This window comes from Callorhinus ursinus, unplaced genomic scaffold (assembly GCF_003265705.2).
Source record: "Callorhinus ursinus isolate GAN/ISIS: 27379988/994484 unplaced genomic scaffold, GSC_fseal_2.0 scaffold68, whole genome shotgun sequence".
In the NCBI taxonomy this organism is placed as follows: Eukaryota; Metazoa; Chordata; class Mammalia; order Carnivora; family Otariidae; genus Callorhinus; species Callorhinus ursinus.
Genome location: NW_027397130.1, coordinates 5,780,767 through 5,798,667, shown reverse-complemented (window position 1 = coordinate 5,798,667; position 17,901 = coordinate 5,780,767). Strand labels below are relative to the sequence as shown.

Genomic DNA, 17,901 nt, shown 5'->3' with positions numbered 1-17,901 from the left:
GGGGTGCCGTCCCGTCCTCTCCAGACCTTCCTCAAGGCCGACCTGCTTCCCTTTTTTGCCTGATGACTCCAATGTGGGGGCCATAAAGCCGCTCAAAGGTCAGCGCCCACATACTGCTCCTCTCTGTGGCCCCTCCCTGGCTGGACTTTGTCCCCTGGCACCATTTCTTCCTACCTCCTCCCCAGTGCCCCAGCAGACGGGCAGCAGCGGCCAGTGAGGGCTCCAGAGGGCAGGCGGCAGGCAGCCGGCCCCTCTGGGTCTGGGCTGATTTCTCCACTGGGGGCCGGAGGGGGCAGCTGAACTGCTGAGGTGGGGAGGATCTGCCAGGAGGTTCACGGAGACCCCTCACCGGGGCACCAGCTCCTCTCGCATCTCCCTCAGCAGGTTGGGCATCGGTGTGACTGGCACAGTGGCCCAGCCTCCAAGACAGTGCCAAGCATGGTAGGTGGCCTGGAAGCTCGAGGGTGTCCACTGGGTTATGAGCCTCCTGAAACTGGCATGGCTTGCGGACGAGTGTGGGGTCCTGGGTGTGCATCCCTTGGGCCCCCCAAGACGAGGCCTGGGCCACCCTCGGTCTCCCTCTGAGGGCTCTTGGGGTCCTATTTGTGTCCAGGATCAGAATCCTTGGTCTTTGGAGAAGTTTATGGTCCTGGGGGTGAGGAGGGACACTGGGTCCCTGTACCCCTCCTTTAGTACTTTATCGATCGCTCCTCTCTGCCAGGAGCTGGGGCGTTTGGAGATCCCGGCTGAGGTGGCCGTCATGTTAAAGACAGCGGAAGGTGGGTTCTGGTTGGTGTCCCTCTTACCACGATCCCTCGCTCCTGCAGTCTCTCTGCTGTGCAATCAGTCTGTCCCCGCGGTCCCTCCCTATGATGCTCTGGGCTCCCCCGGGCTCTCTCTGCCCCAGGGCTGGGGGCGGGTGATGAGGGGTAGAGGCGGTCCACAGCCAGCTGCCTTACCTCAGCCTTTCTGGGCTGCCTCTTGGCACGTTCCCCAGGCCATCACCATACCTTGGTTGGGAGCATCACTGAGTCCATGCCCCCTGAAGTTCCTGCCCGGACCAGCCTGACCCTTCCACCAGATATCGACCAGTTCCCGTTCTCCAGCTTCATCTCCACTAACTTTCAGGTGGGCCCCCAGACCTCGGCTCTCCCTGGCGGACCTCCATGGCTCCCCAGATTTTAGCCCTGCCAGGCAGAAGCTAGGCCTGTTCCTTCTTCCCACTCCACCCAACTTCTCCTATCACGGGGGTGATGGGTGCAGCCACACTGCTTGGAGAATATCCCCTGAAGCCAAACGTCTCACTCTCGAGAGGAACTTAGACCCGTGATGCCACAACTTTGTTACCCCTGCGGCATCGTCCTGCCGTTGAAGTCATGTCATTAGCATGTGTGTAACAATAAGGCAAACGTCCAGCCTGCACTGTTGGATACAAAAGCAGGATTCCAAACTGGACATAGAGTAGGATCCCAGTTTTGTTAAAAACAACAATAGGTGTGGGAGGGCAATGTAGGTATCATCTCTGCGTAGAAAGTGAGACTGGAGGGGCGTCTGGGAGGCTCAGGCGGTGAAGCCTCTGCCTTTGGCTCAGGTCATGATCCCGGGGTCCTGGGATCAAGCCCCGCATCGGGCTCCCTGCTCAGCGGGCAGTCTGTTTCTCCCTCTCCCTCTGCTGCTCCCCCTGCTTGCGCTCTCTTTCTCTCTCTGTCAAATAAATAGAAAAAATCTTGAGAGAAAAAAAAAAAAAGCAAGACTGCAGCTAAAATGTCCACTGTGGTCATGACTGGCAGGGAAATAGTAATGGGTTTTTTATTCTTTATCCTTTTCCATGTTTTCTGAGTTTTCTGCATGCATGGACATCAATTTTCTAATCAGAAAGAGCCACTGAGATGCATTTCTAAGGTGGTTTTCCTCGCCAGCCCCTCTCCGTCTCCCAGGGCGCGTGCTCCCGTGGGCTCCGCCGGGGCTGTTTCCAGCAGGTCAGCACAGACCAGCACCTGCTCAGGCACTGTCACCCCCCCCCCCTTGCAGGAGCCAGCCCTGCCCAGCCCTGGGCAGCTGCTGGCCAAGCCCCTGACCCGGCTGGATGGTGAGAACCCTCAGCATGCCCTGGATATCAACAAAGTGGTGAGTGACGCATCGGGGAGGGGATGGGGGGGACCCTGGCTCCTGGGTGCTGGCTGAGCACCAGGGGAGCCCTGCATGTCCTGCCTTCGCCTTGCTCCCTGTCTACAGCTGCTGCGGCTCCTGGGGGATGGGTCCCTGCCCCCCTGGCAGGAGCAGAGCATGGGCGAATACCTGGTGCGACAGGGCCAGCGCCGGCCAGGGCTGCGGGACGAGCTCTTCAGCCAGCTCGTGGCCCAGATCTGGCACAACCCGGATGAGCAGCAGAGCCAGTGCAGCTGGGCCCTCATGGCCATCCTGCTCAGCGCCTTTCCCCCCATGCCCACCCTACAGAAGCCACTGCTGAAGTAAGGGGCCTGCCTTGCGGGGCCCGGTGAGTGGGATTGGTGGACTGCCCACCCCCACAGCAGCCCTGTGCTGTCCCTGCAGATTTGTGTCCGACCGGGCCCCCAGAGGCATGGCAGCGCTGTGTCAGCACAAGCTGCTGGGGGCCCTGGAGCAGACGCATCTGGCCCCTGAGATGGCCCGGGCCCACCCCCCCACCCAGCTCGAGTGGACCGCCGGACGGCGGCAGGGCCGCATGGCTCTGGACGTCTTTACCTTCACTGGTGATGCTCACCTTCTGCTCAGGCCTCCCCAGGCCCACAGTGGGGCCAGCCCTGCCTCCTCACCCTCCCTGGACCCCCTTCCTGCCTCAGCCCTCTAGCTGCCCCCCCCCGTGACCCTGATCACAGGGTCCTGTCCTGCTTCTGGAACCCCCATGGGGACAGCAGCCCCTTCCCGTCAGGAAGGACCTGCTGCCCCTCACTCCGGTCCCCACCCCTTGTCCCTACAGGGGAATGCTACTCAGCCGAGGTGGAGTCCTGGACCACGGGGGAGCAATTCGCCGGGTGGATTCTGCAGAGCAGGTACAGGGATGGGGAGCAGCCAACACAGACCCCGTCCCTTCCTCATCCTCCCCGCCCACTCTCCTGTCGGGGGGGCCTCCTGAAAACCCAGGGCCAAAGCCTGCTCCCCGAGGGCGTTGGCGGGGGGCGAGGCACGGAGGGGTAAGCGGGCAGGAGCCAGACAGTAGGTTCAAGCTAGGGAGCAAGAGTAGAGGTTGTATCTACGGTCCAGATTCTAATGAAACAGGTCAATAAATAAATGAGTGCATCAGAGCCGATGCGGAAGCAGAAGGTCATGAGGTGCGAATAAAGGAGAGCTGTCTGAGGAAACCAGTTCCTCACCCAGGTTCTGCCTTCCTCAGCCGCCTCCCCTTGGGGACCCTGGGGGTGGTCGTCCTCCTGGCTGATCACTCCCTATGGCGCCCCTCTGTCCCTCCCAGAGGCCTGGAGCTGCCCCCGCGTGGCTGGTCTGTGTCACTGCACTCCGGGGACTCCTGGCAGGATTTGGTGGGCTGTGACTTTGTGCTGGACCTCATCGGCCGGACTGAGGACCTGGGGGACCCAGTCAGTCCCCACAGCTACCCCATTGCCTCCCGTGGCTTGTAGGTGCCACCCCAGCACCCCTGTCCCAGCCTGTTCCTGTCTCTGTTCTGTCATAGGTGACCCCCCCTAGCCACCCTATCACACCCCGGGGTTCACAGGACCTGCTGCAGGCCCAGCAGCCCCCCACACATACCTCATCTCCCACCCCATGGGGATGACCCCCCACAGCAGCTTCTATTCCTTGTCTTAGCCTGGACACCACCCCTATCCAAGGCACCCCCTTAAGCTGGGCCCATTGTCTCCTGCAGAGCTGAGGACATCCCCCCTGCCCCTGGCATCCAGGCCCCTTCATTGCCCCCAGGTCCACCCCCGGGGCCAGCCCCAGCACTACCCAGCAGGAGCCAGTCAGGTAAGGCCAGAATGGGCACAGTGAGGCTGGCAGTGCAATGCGAATGGGGGTGCAGGGTGCCCCACACCCCAGGGTGACACCCTCCTCTGGCCCCACAGGGGAGTCTCGGACCTCAGAGAACCTGGATGGCTTCCTGGACCACCTCTTCCAGCCAGTCCTCTCCCCGGGCCACAGTGTGAGTGTTCTGCACACACACCCGACCCCATCCCTGCCCCTACCCCACCGGGGCCTCCAGTGCCTCTCCCATCTCTCCCAGGGCTCCAGTTCTGACCCTGTGGCCTGTGCCCTTTTGTCCCTACAGGATCTGGAGCAAGGCTGGGCTCTGAGCAGCCGCATGAAGGGAGGGGGCGCCATTGGGCCCATGCAGCAAGGCAGCTACCCCATGGGTGAGTGCAGGGCCGAGCATCCATCCAGGGTCTCCCCAGCCCAGCAGCCTGGGCAAGCACGGCCTGGGACCCCCAGGCAACTGGGGTCAGAGCTCCAGCCAGCACCTTGGGGGCCCATCCTCTTCTTGTTGCCTGGGGCTGGAGGGAGGGGGGGCTCTGTGGGCCCAGATAAGGATCAACCCCGGGGGGGCCCTGTCCCCTCAGTTTACCCAGGGATGATGCAGATGCCCGGATACCAGCCAGCCATGATGCCTGCCCCCGTGCCCATGATGCCAGCGATGGGCGCAGTCCCTGCCATGCCAGGTAAGGCCGGGTGGCGGCTCCCTTCCCAGGTAGGAACTGGAGGAAGGGAGGTCCTCCCTGGGGCCCGGAGGGCGCAGTGGGCAGAGGACCACGTGCCAGCTGGGCACTTGTATGCCACTTGCAGCCATGGTGGTGCCGCCGCCGCCACAGCCCCTGCTTCCCAGCGTGGACCCGAGGCAGCTGGTGACCCAGCAGCAGAACTTCATCAACCAGCAGGCGCTGATCCTGGTGAGGGTGGGCAGGGCCCTCAGAGGGCCTCGCGGGGCCAGGTCTGCAGGGCAGAGCCGGAGCCGCTCTTACCGGGCCCGCTGCCCCTCCCCGCCCCCAGGCCCAGCAGATGACCGCCCAGGCCATGACTTTGTCGCTGGAGCAGCAGACACAGCAGCGCCAACACCAGGCTCAGCCTCTGGCCCGGGCCCCCGGAGCTGCCTCGCCGAGCTCACCCCCAGCCGTCGCCCCCAAGCCCAAGAAGCCCCTGGCCCCACGTGGGGAGCCAGAGCAAGAGCTGAAATCGGTGGGTGCCTGAGGGGGAGGAGCAGAGGCCAGGCAGGTGGCAGGGCTGTGTGGTGGGGAGACCCCACAAGGATGGGGCTGGGGGGCGGTGCTGGGAGAGGGGCAACTTGGCTGGCAGGGCTGCTCCTTCACTTCCCCTTCCTGCCTACAGGAGACCTCACAGGAGGCCCGAGAGAAGCCCCAGCGGCCCAGGAGCTTCCAGCAGAAACAGGACTATTTCCAAAAGATGGGTGAGGGTGCTTGGGGTGGCCAGCCTGTCCAGGAGCCTGCTGGGCATGCCATGGAGAATAATCGGGTCACCTGGGGCACTTACAGGGCAGCAGCAGATCAAAGTGAAGACAGTGAAGCCTCCACCCAAGGTACAGATCCCCCAGGAGCAGGAGCAGGAGCAAGAGCAGGAGCAGGAGCAGGAGGAGAAACCAAGAGCAGGTGGTGGGGACACAGGGGGCAGGGGGGCCCTGGCCCTGTGGGTCTGTGCAGGGTCTCACATGTTTCCTCTTCTCCTGGTCAGTGCCATCCCCCCCACCTCCCCCCATAGTGAAGAAGCCACTGACACAAGGTAGAGTCAAAGCTGCACAAGAGGCTGAGGCTGAGCCAGCGGCCCCAGGGGTGGGGCCTGGTGGTCACCCTAAGCCAGCCCCCCAACAGCGGGCAGAGCCAAGCAGGGAGATTCGCAACATCATCCGCATGTACCAGAGTCGCCCGGGCCCCGTGCCCATGCCCGTGCAGCCATCCAGGTGGGCCTCCGGGGCGACCAGGGCTGCCCAATCCCCAGGGAGTCACCCTGTGGGCTTAGGACCTCTTCCTTCTCTCAGGAAACCCCCGAAAAGTTTCCTGAAGAAAAACAACCCTAAGGATGAGGCTCTGGCTAAGTTGGGGATCAGCGGTGCCCACACATCCATGTCGGTGAGGCCCCATCCCGTCCAGGACATGGCTTCTCACCTCAGGAGTCCAAGGCTCTCTGGGGTAAATTTGGCCTTACCCCTAGACCCAGCTGTGTACATTCTTTGTGCCTCTCCAGATGCCATCGCCCAGCCCAGGGAAGGGCCCCCCCCCAGCTGTGGCCCCTCGACCCAAGGTCCCACCACAGCTTGGGCCCTCCAGCTCCATCAAGGAGAGCCAGACTCCGCCTGCTGCCCAGGCACCCTCACCTCCACCAGCGCCCCCGCTGCCTCTGCCTGAGGAACCAGGGACCCCTTCACCTGGGCCCCGCGGTAAGGAACCTTCTGTCCTTCTGTGGTGGGCTTCGTTGGGGCAGGGCAAGGTTCCCAGAAGCCTCTCAGTGCTCAAGGCTGTGAGGTCAGCCGCTCAGGCACTCAGGGCTCTGGACTTTGGAGCCATGGGCGAGGAGCCCCAGCTTCCGCATTCCCATCCAGGGCAGGGCACAGGTACCTCTGGGGCCCTTGTGGCACTGAGGGACTGTCTTGGGGTATTGTCCTCGGTGCATCCTGGCAGCTCCATCAGGAACTTAGTGTCCCTGCTGACATGGTCAGGGACAGCAGGGAAAGTCTGAGGGCTGGAAATGGAGGCCGGAGACGGGATGTGGGCAGGAGGGAGGCAGCAAAGGTTGAGCAGGCTGAGCCCTCGCAGGTCCCGAGGGAGGGCACAGTCTTTTGTCTCCATGTCCCCTTCATTCTGGCTCTGGCAGCTCCTCACCTGAAGCTCTTTGGCCCCTCCCTCTGCCAGGCTGGATGGAGCCCATGGAGGACCAGGGAGTCTCCACCCAGCTGCTCGTGCCCTCCGGCAGTGTGTGCTTCTCCTACGTCAACCCACCCTGGAGGTTGTTCCTACGCAAGGAGGTGGGCACAAGGCCGGGGCCGCAGCCGGGCCTCTCTCTGGGCTGGGGAGGGGTGGCAGGCTGTGCTGGGACCCCAGGATTTCCCCATTCACAAACACTGGGGGCTGCCTCCCCACGACCTACCTCCTCAGATCTGGTTTTCCTTCCAGGTCTGGGAGGCAGAGGTGGGCTGGGAGGTAGGGGTGGGGGGGCCATTCCCATCTGTTCTCCTCGCCCCTGCTCTCCTGCAGGTGTTCTACCCCCGGGAGAACTTCAGCCACCCCTACTGCCTCAGCCTCCTCTGTGAGCAGGTGAGAGCCCGGGCCACCTGCGCCATGGGCAGACGGACTGCGCCCACACCTGGGCCAGGTCACCACCAGTGCAAGACGCATGAAGGCAGCCAGCACTTAAGAGGGCATGGGCTGTGTTTCAAGCCCTGCCTTCATTTACTTCATCCTCACCACATCCCTGAGAGTAAGGACCATTATTGGCCTGCAGTGAGGATTCAAAATAAAGTGTATACGGTCCCCAACACAGGCCCTGGCACACAGCAGATGCTCCCTGATGCTTGTTCCTGTGCCACCCCTGGATGCTCCCAGAACCCTGCCTCTTCCCCCAAATTCCATCAGTCTCCCCTCCTCCCCCGCCATGTTCTGTTCCTTCAGGAAATTCATCTCAGCTGACGGAGCAGCAGTAACCCGCTAGTGCGGGTGATTGAGGGAGGCGAGCGGGAGGCCGGGGGGGCGGCCCTGGGCTCAGAGGCCCCTCCTCCACCCGTGCCCATGAGGCTCTCCAGCTTTTCCTCCGTGTGTGGCTGCTTCCGTGGTGGGCTCTGGCACCGGGATCTGGTGGTGACCTCTTGGCTCTGCCCCCAGATCCTGAGGGACACCTTTGCCAAGTCCTGCATCCGGATCTCCCAGGAGGAGCGGAGCAAAATGAAAGAGCTGCTGGGTAGGGTCCAGGGACCCGGGAATCAGGGGCCTAAGTGATGGGACTAGGTCTGTCTGGAAGGAGGGGGAAAACTCTGGGGTCCCCCCTTTGAGGGAGCCCGAGGACAGTCTGGGGTCATTCCTGCCCACAGGAGACCTGGAGGTGGGTCTGGACTCGCTCAACACCACTGAGGACAGTGTCAAGAAGCGTATCGTGGTGGCCGCTAGGGACAACTGGGCCAATTATTTCTCCCGAATTTTCCCTGTCTCGGTCAGTGAGGCTGGATGTAGGGCTGGGGACGCCAGCACCCTAGTCTGGATCCCAGCACGCTCAGCATGGGCCTTTGTGGCAGGGATGAGAGCCGGGGCTGGGGTGGGCCCCAACGGAAGGACAAAGAGCAGCATGGGCCCTGAGTAGCCCCGGGGCGTCTTGGATGGTGGTGGGGACCAGGAGCCTGTTTGTGACCCAGCCACCTTCCCTCCGGGCAGGGCGACAGCAATGATGTGCAGCTGCTGGGCGTGTCCCACCGGGGACTGAGACTGCTCAAGGTGACCAAAGGCTCCAGCTTCCACCCGAAGAACCAGCTGAAGACTCTGTGTTCATATAGGTGAACCTGGCCCGGGGGCTGGGCCGGGGTTGGGGGCTGGCAGGGGCGAGCCGGCTCTTAGCTCATGCCTCCGCCTGTGCACAGCTTTGCTGAGGTGCTGGGCGTGGAGTGCCCGGGCATCTCCACCCTGGAGCTGTCACTGAAGAGTGAGCAGCTGGTGTTGCACACGGCCCGGGCGAGTGCCATCAAGGCCATGATTGAGCTGTTCCTGAGTGAGCTCAAGAAGGCAAGTGTAGGCTGGGCAGGGGGCTGGCGGGCAGCTGGGCTAGGGGACCCGGGCAGGGTAGGGGGACCTCGACCCGTGCTGTGTCTGGTCTGGCTGGTCCCAGAGCTGTCAGCCAAGCTCCTTCAAGCAGCCCGGGGTGGGGCTAGGCCTTCAGGCCGGATTCCTGGAACTCTGGACTGCTGGGTGGGGAGTGAGGCCAACAGGGGAAGCAGGTGGGGCCGGAAGGACTGGGGTCACAGGCAGGCTGGCTCCCTTGCCTGTTCACCCTCCTGCCTGCAGGACTCCGGCTACGTCATCGCCCTGCGAAGCTACATCACCGATGACCACAGCCTCCTCAGCTTCCACCGTGGGGACCTCATCAAGCTGTTGCCAGTGGCCACGCTGGAGCCCGGTATCCCTGGGGGCAAGCAGGGCAGCCGGCACAGGGCGGGCCAGCACATAGCAGAGCCTCGGAGGGGCAGAGAGGCCAGGTGGGTGAGACGCTGTCCTTGGATGCCTTCCAGGCTGGCAGTTTGGCTCCACTGGGGGCCATTCTGGACTCTTCCCTGCCGACATAGTTCAGCCAGCTGCTGCCCCAGACTTTTCCTTCTCGCCAGAGAGGAGTGGCTGGCACAAGAATCAGCTGCAGCACAGTGAGACGGGGCTGGCTCAGTGGAGGAGGGCAGAGGTGAGGAAGACGGGAAAGGTGGAGGCGAAGCCTAACTAGGAGTCGAGGACGGAAAGGGCTCGATTGCCGCTGCGTGGCCAGAACCACCTGCTGCGTGGCGGGTAGCGCTTGGTCTGATGCTGCCCCTCTGCCCTCTCCTGATTTCTTGTCTCCCCAGCAAGAGTGTGAGCCCCCTGCGGGCAGGGGCTGGGCCGTGTGCCCTTTGTGCCCCCTCGCAGCACTTCGTTAAGTGCTGCCCTAGAAGATGCTCAATAAAGGCCTCTGGACTTCCCTGGCTTCTGGTGGTGTGCTCACTGCTGCTCTGCCTGATCCTCTTGGCTCGGGCTGGGCGGGGGGCTGGGCAGGGCCTCCGGACAGGCCGGTGGCCCTCGGGTGGCATGAGGTCTCCTGTGCTCCCAGTGCCATACCCACCCCCGGAGCCAGGCACACAGCAATGACTCTGTAGCCTCCATCTCTCTGTCCATGGACTCCCGCCACTACACCATGCAGGAATTTGCCCTGTACCACTTCCGGAAGCCCCAGACCTTGTGAGTGCCCTGGGCCCACCCTTCTGCCCACCCATCCTCGGCCTCCCTGAAGTGGGCCTCCCTGCTCGGAGCCACCAGGCCAGTGCTCTTAGCACCCTCCCTACACAACCTGTGATGGGGGTGGGAGGGCCAAGCAAGCAGGGCTGTCCTTCCTTCTGCCCCCTCAGGCTGGACCACACCGGTGGAGATGCTAAGGAGCAGGCCATGGCCAGCCTGGTGCAGTACAGCAAGGTGAGGGAGACAGGTGGGGAAGAGTCGGGCCAGTGGACCTGCCCTTTGGCTCCCATGGACTCCAGACCCACAACCCAGTCTCTTTGGCCACAGGCTCCCATACGAGAATCGCTCAACAGCCTCAGTGATGAGGACACAAACAGGCAGGCTGTGGAAAGTTTCCAGGGTGAGTGACCATAGCATCCTGGGTCCCCATGTCTGTGGTGCCTCGGACCTAGGCGCCAGGTCGCCTTCTGTCCTTGTTTGTCAACTCAGTCACTGATGGTTACTGAATCCCCATAGTTCTCACCTATTTCTACACACTCCCAAGGGGTGGTGGGTTGCGTGGAGTCTGGGCAGGAAGGCAGTGCTATGTCCAGATGGCTATGTGCTATAAGCAGCCTCAGGTGCCTACGGAACCTCTCTGAGCCCTGTTTCCTCATCGGTAAAGCGGAGACTGCTCTGCTCTGCCTGGCTCACGTGCATTTTTCGGAGCAAGGCATGAGATGACAGGGAAAGCCCTGTCTGGCGACAGCATGAGCCAAAACCAGGCCCCCAACCCAGCTGACCATGCTTCTCATCCTGCCTGCAGCTCTGATGCAATTTATGGGGGACCAGCCTAAGCCCCGGGGCAAGAATGAGATAGAGCTCCTTTATGACCTCCTGAGGGTAAGCAAGAGCTTGTGTGCTGAAAGCTTTGGGTGGGATTCTGTGTGCCTTGAGGGTCTGTTCCTGTCCTCCTGCCTGGGCCTGAGGGGCTTCCCCCTTCCCTCGGTCACTAGTCATTCAAATCATCCAAAAGTATTTTGGGGGCACCGCCATGAACCAAGCAGGCTCAGTCCCCACAAAACTTACAATCTAGTGAGAGGAGACATTTGACCATGATGCAATGTGTCTAAGAGTAAAAGGTGCTGTGGGGCATGATACAGCAGGGAGGGGGCTGCTCTAAGGCAGAGGCTCGGGGGCAAGGTGACCCTGGAGCAGAGATCTGAGGGAAGCTGGGGAGAGAGGCATGTGTGCACTGGGGGTATCACATGCAGAGAGGGGCAGGGGCAACAGTCCTGATGAGGGTGAGCCTTAGCACCAGCAAGGCCAGCGTGGCCGGCGTGGAGGATGAGGCTGGGGAAGTCAGCAGGTATAGCTGACGGCAGGCCATCATGGACTACTCTTGGGACTCTGATTTCTCAAGAGAGATGGGCACTCACTCGAGGGGGTGTGCAGAGACTGGCTTACATTTTCAGGGGGCGCTGTGTGCCACCCCTCCCAGGGGGATAGAAGTGCCAGAGGAGGTTATTGCAATGATCACAGGTGAGGGATGCTGAGGGCCAGGCCCAGAGGTAGCAGCAGAGGGGAGAAGACTCAGAACAAGAGGGTTTGCTATGAATTATACGTGGGGTGTGACAGAGAGGGGCCAAGGATGTCACGGAGGCCTTGGCCAGAGTAAAGACCATCTTCGATATGGGGGCCTAAGGGAGGAACGGGTCTGGGTTGGTGCAGGAATCTGTTTTGAACATAGGAGGTATGAAGTCCAGACTTCCAAGCCGGGGGCCTGGGTTCAAGGGAGAAGCCTGGGCTGGAGGCCAGCACTGGCAGTCATCAGCAGGTAGGAACAGCCGAGATCAACAGTGCATGTAGACTGAGGCCCAAGGGCACTGCAGCCCTGGAGGTCAAGGAAATAAGGGGAGCCAGTAGAGAAGACAGGGCTGAGCAGAGCCCATAAGCAGATGAAGACAGTGATTTAGACACAAGCTGTGTCCAAGACCGAGAGGTGGCCCCGGCCTTGGCTGTTAGCAGGATTTCTCTGACTTCAGCTCCGATGCCACCCTGCCCTCTGCTCTTCCGCCCCCACAGCTGTGCCAGGAGAAGGAGAACCTCAGGGATGAGATTTACTGCCAAGTCATCAAGCAGGTCACCAGACACCCTCAGCCGTGAGTAGGCAGGGCTGGGGGGCAGTGGCAGAGGGCGGGCCCAAGGCTGGGGCATGGTCTGGCCAGCCTGAAGCCCAGGCTCTCTGCCCTGTAGGGAACACTGTGCTCGCGGCTGGAGCTTCCTCAGCCTCCTGACAGGCTTCTTCCCCCCGTCAGCCACGCTGATGCCCTACGTAACAAAGTTTCTGCAGGATTCAGGCCCAAGCCAAGGTGCCTAGGAGAGGGCCTTCCAGGCTGGGGTCTCAGCAGCTTGGGGAGGGGTTTGGAGATGCTTGTGACCCCAGCCTGCTTCCCCTCTGCAGAACTGGCCTGGAACAGTCAGGAACACCTCCAGCGCACAGTCAAATATGGGGGGCGCCCACGACTGCCCTCCCCGGGCGAAACTCATGCTTTCCTGGTACTGGAGGGGGGCAGCGGCAGCGGTGGCGGGTACAGGAGGCTGGACATTATGGAACTCCCTGGTGGGGGACAGGGAGTTGGGGCCTCTGGCCACTGGTGGACTGACCCTACAACCTTCTTGGCAGAAAGGGCAAGGAATCCGCTCGCTTATAATTCACCTGCCAGGGGGTATGGATTACAAAACCAATATCCGGACTTTCACGGTGAGCATGGGGCCAGGGAAGAGGGGCTGGGGAGACAGGAAAGCTGTGGCATCAGTTCCGAGCCTCACTCCCCCCATCACACACGGCCCTGTCGACATGGCCCAGGTGGTGGCAGAAGTGCTGGAGGAGCTATGTCTGCAAATGGGCATCACAGACCCCCAGGAAGTGCAGGAATTTGCCCTCTTCCTCATCAAAAGAGGAGGTGAGCCCCTCGCCTGGGGCGGAAGTGGGGGGGCCAGGCTGGGTTCCAGGAGGTGGCTTATCTACCGGTTGTGTGTGTGCGAGTGAGGCAAGTTCCCAGGCCGGGGCTGGCAGGACTGCGGGCAAGGCTGGCCCTGGATGTCAGGGCGGGCTGTGGACCTGGGCTCCCCACGCAGGCAAGCTGGTGCGGCCCCTGTGGGCCCACGAGTACCTCAACAGCGTGGTGGATCAGGATGTAAGCCTGCACAGCCAGCGGCTCAGCTGGGAGACCCCGCTGCACTTCGATAATCCAACCTACATCACCATCCACTACATGCAGGTGCTGCCCCCTCACCCCCCCGACCCCATCCCCCAACCCCAGCCAGCTGGTGGCTTGACCCTGGGCTGCAACTTGCAAATGAACCCCTGCCTGGGTGGGGGATGTCCAGGCCTCCCTCCCCTCACTGCTGTCCCCTCTCAGGTGCTGCAGGACTACCTACAGGGGAAGCTGTTGGTCAGCCCCCAGGCCAGCGCCCGACTCGCCAGGCTGGCTGCCCTGCAGCACCGGAGCAAGGCCCAAGAGGACCACCTGTCGGAGTGAGTGTGCACATGGCCCCACACCTCCTGCCACCCCTGGTCCCTGCTGGTGCTGGCCTCAGCACATACCCTAAGGGCCTCTCCTTCAGCCTCCGCATCCCCCACCCAATATTCCAATGTCAAAGCCACTCAACTTGTACCCTTCATGGCCTTAACCTGATGGGCTTGGAGTCGTGGAGGCTATGTACACCTGACCTGCCCACCCCAAGCTCGTCACAGGCAGGGCCCAGGCCTCATTCCTAAGTTCGGATCCCCAGGCTCACTCACAGTAGCCCCTGCTCATTTATTTAGCACCTGCTGTATACCCAGCTTTGACTGACCAGTCTGTGTCCTAGGCAAGACCTGCTGGCTTACTTGCCAAAGCCACTGCAATCGAAAGTGAACATACCCATCATAAAGAACCTGATGGACCAGGAGCTGAGGCAGCTGCAAGTCTGCAGCTCCCAAGAAGCACAGATCAGCTTCATCGGTGGGTCTGGGGCCTGGGAGTTGCAAGGGCCAAGGCAAGAGGCCCAGAAGGGAAGGGGGGTGGAGGGGCTGAGAAAGCTTCTCCACCTGCCCTGCCCCGCTCATCCAACCGGAGGGCCAAGTTGGGCAGGTCCCAGGGCCCGAATGGCCAGAACACCTATCCCGGCCCCTCCATTCCCAGAGGCTGTGAGCCAGCTGCCCCTCTTTGGCTACACTGTCTATGTGGTGCTGCGGGTGAGTCAACTGGCCCTGCCCAGACCCAGCCTCCTGGGACTGAACTGCCAGCACATCATCCTCATGGACCCCCGCAACCAGGTGGGCAGGCTCCTGCCCCAGTACTGGTCTGAGCACCCTTGCGCCATTCTCCCATCCCCCATGGTGACCCCAGGCTCTGCTGTCTCTGCTGCCCCAGAAACAGTGCTGCTCCATCGCCCTGAAGGACCTGCACCGGCTCCACCTGCTGAGCCCCCTGGAGAGTAAGGGGCCCCCTGGCCTGGAACTCAACTATGGCTCTGCTGACAACCCCCAGACCATCTGGTTTGAGCTGTTCAAGGTGAGTGGCCAGGGCCTCTGATGACAGACACCCTGGCAAGGCGGGGAGTGCCTGACCCGGGCCTAGCATGCCCAGAGCCTAGACCCATGCTCATGCCTGGGGCTCGGGTGTGGTGTGGGCCAGGACAGAGTGGGGGGCACACTGGGGAGCCCTGTACTCACATGCCTGTTCCCCGGGCAGGCCCAGGAGCTGAAGTACACCATCGCCTTCCTGCGGGACAGCCTTGCTCCCAACTAGTGGCCGGCCTCACCCAAGAAGAATGGAGGAGGGGAGGACATGAGGAAGGGGCCCCCTCCCAGGTCCAAGTCTGATGGGGAAGGTCTCCCTTGGGTGCTGTCAGGCCATTTTGGTTTGGACTTCCCCACTTGGCTGTTCTGGAACCTGCCACAGCACAGCGTGGAGGCCACGAGGCAGGAGCAGCTCCAGTGACATCAGCTAAGAAAGCAGCAGGACTCCCCCTGGGGGGGCCTGGAGTGGGGGCTGCAGGAACTCGCTTGGGCATCTGATGCTGCCCAGGCTGGGGGAGAGGGATGCCCAGCTGGCCCCAGGCCCTGGCTCAACATCAGCATGAATCCAGGCCTGGGGGAAGCAAACAGTGAGGAAATAAAACTCCCAAGAGAAAAAGGCTGTGTTTGTGGGGGGGGAGGGCGGTGTCAAAACCAACAGGACTTTATTTCTCTGCTAAGTCTCCGTCCAGCCCAGCCTTCCTGACCAGGAGCTGAGCAGAGAGCAGGGCCTGGTTGCTGCCCGGCTCCCAAGCTGCACCTGGGGCCAGGCCAGAAGCTGGCAACGCAAGGGAAAGGGGTGGTGGGCCGAGAACCCGAGGCCAGCAGGGCTCTTCCTGAGGCGGTCCAATGCCTCGGACAGGTGGCCTTGCCCTGGCCTACAATTCTTTCCTCCTGTTCCCCTGGCAGCAGCCACACCCCCCGCCCCAAGCTTCTAATCTGGGAATCTGGTTCGGAAAACCCAACCAAGAGAGGTGGGGAGGCTAGGCGGAAGAAGACCTGAGACCCTGCAAGCAGAAAGTGGCTGGCCTCTGGCCCTTGGCCTTGATTTGGGAGGCGACTGGGGCCATCTCCAAAGCAACGTATGGTTGGAAGGTATGGCCCCTGAGCAAAGAGGATGGCCCTGATGGCCGCAGGCTCCCCACCTTCCCCGTTCCTGAGCAGGGCCCGGGCCCGCAGCTGAGGCTGGGGGAGCACTCCGGCCCTAGCAGGCAGGAGCTGGTCATCTTTGTGGCTCACACAGGCCGTGCCAGTCAGCTTCACTCTCGCAGCGGGCCCGACCATGAAAAAACTGCTTGATGAAATTCTGGGCCTCTTCCTTCACTACAGATTCGGGAAGGGGCAACGTGAGGGCCAGGCCCCTCCCCACCACCAAGCCCCGCAAACACCTCTGGCCTGGTGACGTGGGCACTTACCGCTCCTTCCAGGAGAAGCCTTCTGAGCCAGTGAGTGTGAGAGGTGGCGGGCAAAGGCTTTAAATAATTCCTGGAGGCAGAGGGTGACAGGAGCAAAGAGCACAGACCCCTGCCCTGCCCCCTCCTCCAGTGGCCTTCAGCCATGACCCAGGGGCAAGGCAGACCCCAGAGAGGGAGGAAGTCAACCTCAGGGCTAGCCTGTTCTGCCCTGCTTTGTCCTCTGGCTCTGCTCCCTGCTCCCATGGCGCCCAAGTGTCCCAGGTCCAGGGGAGGGTAGATCTACCTTATCTATCTACCCATCTACCTTACCTTGGATGCAAACTTGCCCTCCTTATAGAAAGGGGTCAGGCATTTGACCACAACATTTGCAGCCTCCTTGAGGGAGATGCCAGGGGCTGGGAGAAGGCAGGAATCTTGGGCTGTGGGGTTCAAGGTGCCCTGATTGCTGGCCGCGATGCTGTCCTTGGCCTCAGCTATGATGGAGGCATTGGCTGAGGGGCGAGGCCTCTTCTGAGCCCGGTTCTCTGGGTTCTCCTGTGTAGGACCAGAGTGGAGAGTCACTCTTGGGTTCCCTGCACTGGCCCCTCCCCTCGTTCTGGAAGACTGGGCCTCAGCATCCGCTGGATCCCTCCAGCCTGTCCCGTCCATCCCTGGGACGTAAAAAGACAATTTTCCCCAAACCCCTCATCCAGAGCAGAACAGGTATCGGCCTGGTCTGCAGGCCTCCTCCCCTGTGGCCTTGTCCCTGTCAGTACCTGCTGGGGTCTGGACCGCTTGCCCCTGTGTGTCTCCTTTGTGGGGGTGGGCTGGCCTTCAGGGGGCCCCTGGTCTCTGAGTGTGCAGGCTCTGGCCAGAGGGGAGAGCAGGCATGAGAACTCCAGCCACCAGCTGCACCCTCAGCTCAGCCGGCCCAGCAGAGCACACCCTAGGAACGGCCAGAGCTTCAGAGACCCAGTTAGCAAAAAGGATTCCAGAGAATTTCAGAACTATCAGGGCCCCTACCTTGGCCTCTCCCTGGTGCACTCCTTGGTCTGGGGGGGCGCAGCCAAACACCCCAGGGCTCCATCCTCCCTTGCGCACTTCTCTGGGGCTGCTGGGGGTCCCTGCACTCCCTCACAGGAAGGGCCAGCACCTTCTGCCCCTGGGGCTAAGGTGAGGGGAGATGGGCTCCTGGCCCTTTGGCAGAAGCGGGCGATGTTCTGTGAATCCTTGAGGGCCGCTGCGGCTAGGAGCTGCTGCTTCTTGCTGGCCCGGGCCTTGGCACCGCCCTTGGAGGGGCTTTTCACCTTCTTCTCAGGGGAGGACCCCCCACAATGAGCACTGCTTCCAAGGGCCTCTCCTCTGGGCCCAAGGAGGGGCTCATTGCAGTCCTCCCCCTGGAGGCTGTGGGGCTGGCTGGGGGGCTCCTGCTCACCTCCCCACACTGGCTGGGGGGCTTGCTCCTCAGCCCACGTCTTCTCCATCAGCTCAGTGGCCGTCTGGAATGAGCAGGAGCCTCTGGGGAAACCAGCTCCTACCCGCTTGGGTTTGAGCTGTGAAGAACAGAAAGGGTTCCGAGGGCACTCATGGGCTGGTCTAGGAATGGCTGAGCTGGTGGGCTCTCGGGAGTGGAGGAGGGAGAGACCCAGCAGGACACCTCGGGGTGGTCAGGCTGAGCAGAGCACAGCTGTGGGGGCTGCAGAGGGAAGCTGGAGGGTCTGCCGCGGGGCGCCTAGGGCCAGGGCTGCGACACCAGGAGAAGGCAAGCGGCCGTGCCCTGGCTGAGGACAAAGGATGTGATGCCTTTCCCAGACCCAGGTTTGGGGTGGATGCCAGGACGCTGCTCACCGAGTACACCTGGGAGGCCGGCCGGATGTCATACTCGGTGGGCTCTGGGGGCTGGGCCTGTGCACTGCAACTCCTGGTATCGCTCCCCACATCGTAGAGCTGCCCATCCTTAGAGGCTCTGTGGATCTCAGCCACCTGATTCAGGGACAGGCAGGGACGCCGTGATACCCACTAGCTCCTGAGAGCCCCAACCCAGGCTTTCCACAAGTGGGCTTCT

The 17,901-nt window shown here is 62.1% G+C and overlaps 2 protein-coding genes across 5 annotated transcripts in view; one reads left to right on the top strand and one right to left on the bottom strand.

Moving 5' to 3' along the window:
* The window catches only part of MYO15B (myosin XVB), a 28,988-nt gene extending 13,916 nt beyond the window's left edge, over positions 1-15,072 (top strand). The window contains exons 23-64 of the mRNA XM_073885971.1: positions 385-441; positions 722-779; positions 998-1,128; positions 2,032-2,127; positions 2,236-2,471; positions 2,554-2,732; positions 2,960-3,032; positions 3,452-3,613; positions 3,863-3,963; positions 4,062-4,138; positions 4,265-4,349; positions 4,554-4,652; positions 4,777-4,880; positions 4,981-5,166; positions 5,317-5,395; positions 5,481-5,594; positions 5,677-5,902; positions 5,981-6,071; positions 6,187-6,379; positions 6,852-6,964; positions 7,194-7,253; positions 7,818-7,893; positions 8,024-8,142; positions 8,361-8,479; positions 8,564-8,705; positions 8,985-9,096; positions 9,209-9,372; positions 9,772-9,899; positions 10,067-10,130; positions 10,224-10,296; positions 10,702-10,778; positions 11,961-12,037; positions 12,132-12,247; positions 12,340-12,434; positions 12,562-12,639; positions 12,745-12,841; positions 13,017-13,159; positions 13,301-13,416; positions 13,752-13,885; positions 14,066-14,199; positions 14,297-14,437; positions 14,618-15,072. Of these exons, the coding sequence (XP_073742072.1) occupies positions 385-441; positions 722-779; positions 998-1,128; positions 2,032-2,127; positions 2,236-2,471; positions 2,554-2,732; positions 2,960-3,032; positions 3,452-3,613; positions 3,863-3,963; positions 4,062-4,138; positions 4,265-4,349; positions 4,554-4,652; positions 4,777-4,880; positions 4,981-5,166; positions 5,317-5,395; positions 5,481-5,594; positions 5,677-5,902; positions 5,981-6,071; positions 6,187-6,379; positions 6,852-6,964; positions 7,194-7,253; positions 7,818-7,893; positions 8,024-8,142; positions 8,361-8,479; positions 8,564-8,705; positions 8,985-9,096; positions 9,209-9,372; positions 9,772-9,899; positions 10,067-10,130; positions 10,224-10,296; positions 10,702-10,778; positions 11,961-12,037; positions 12,132-12,247; positions 12,340-12,434; positions 12,562-12,639; positions 12,745-12,841; positions 13,017-13,159; positions 13,301-13,416; positions 13,752-13,885; positions 14,066-14,199; positions 14,297-14,437; positions 14,618-14,674 (4,782 nt within the window). The 3' untranslated portion in view covers positions 14,675-15,072. The remainder of the gene's footprint in view (positions 1-384; positions 442-721; positions 780-997; positions 1,129-2,031; positions 2,128-2,235; positions 2,472-2,553; positions 2,733-2,959; positions 3,033-3,451; positions 3,614-3,862; positions 3,964-4,061; positions 4,139-4,264; positions 4,350-4,553; positions 4,653-4,776; positions 4,881-4,980; positions 5,167-5,316; positions 5,396-5,480; positions 5,595-5,676; positions 5,903-5,980; positions 6,072-6,186; positions 6,380-6,851; positions 6,965-7,193; positions 7,254-7,817; positions 7,894-8,023; positions 8,143-8,360; positions 8,480-8,563; positions 8,706-8,984; positions 9,097-9,208; positions 9,373-9,771; positions 9,900-10,066; positions 10,131-10,223; positions 10,297-10,701; positions 10,779-11,960; positions 12,038-12,131; positions 12,248-12,339; positions 12,435-12,561; positions 12,640-12,744; positions 12,842-13,016; positions 13,160-13,300; positions 13,417-13,751; positions 13,886-14,065; positions 14,200-14,296; positions 14,438-14,617) is intronic.
* The window catches only part of RECQL5 (RecQ like helicase 5), a 38,157-nt gene continuing 35,320 nt past the window's right edge, over positions 15,065-17,901 (bottom strand). The window contains exons 15-20 of one of the 4 annotated variants that reach the window (XM_025859766.2): positions 17,685-17,819; positions 16,860-17,389; positions 16,613-16,703; positions 16,167-16,391; positions 15,858-15,927; positions 15,065-15,765 (exon numbers count right to left, since the gene is read on the bottom strand). In XM_025859766.2, coding sequence (XP_025715551.1) covers positions 15,665-15,765; positions 15,858-15,927; positions 16,167-16,391; positions 16,613-16,703; positions 16,860-17,389; positions 17,685-17,819 — 1,152 coding nt within the window. In that variant the 3' untranslated portion in view covers positions 15,065-15,664. Of the gene's footprint in view, positions 15,766-15,857; positions 15,928-16,166; positions 16,392-16,612; positions 16,704-16,859; positions 17,390-17,684; positions 17,820-17,901 lie in introns of those variants that run through there. The other 3 variants (XM_025859767.2, XM_025859768.2, XM_073885931.1) reach the window with 3 other exon arrangements.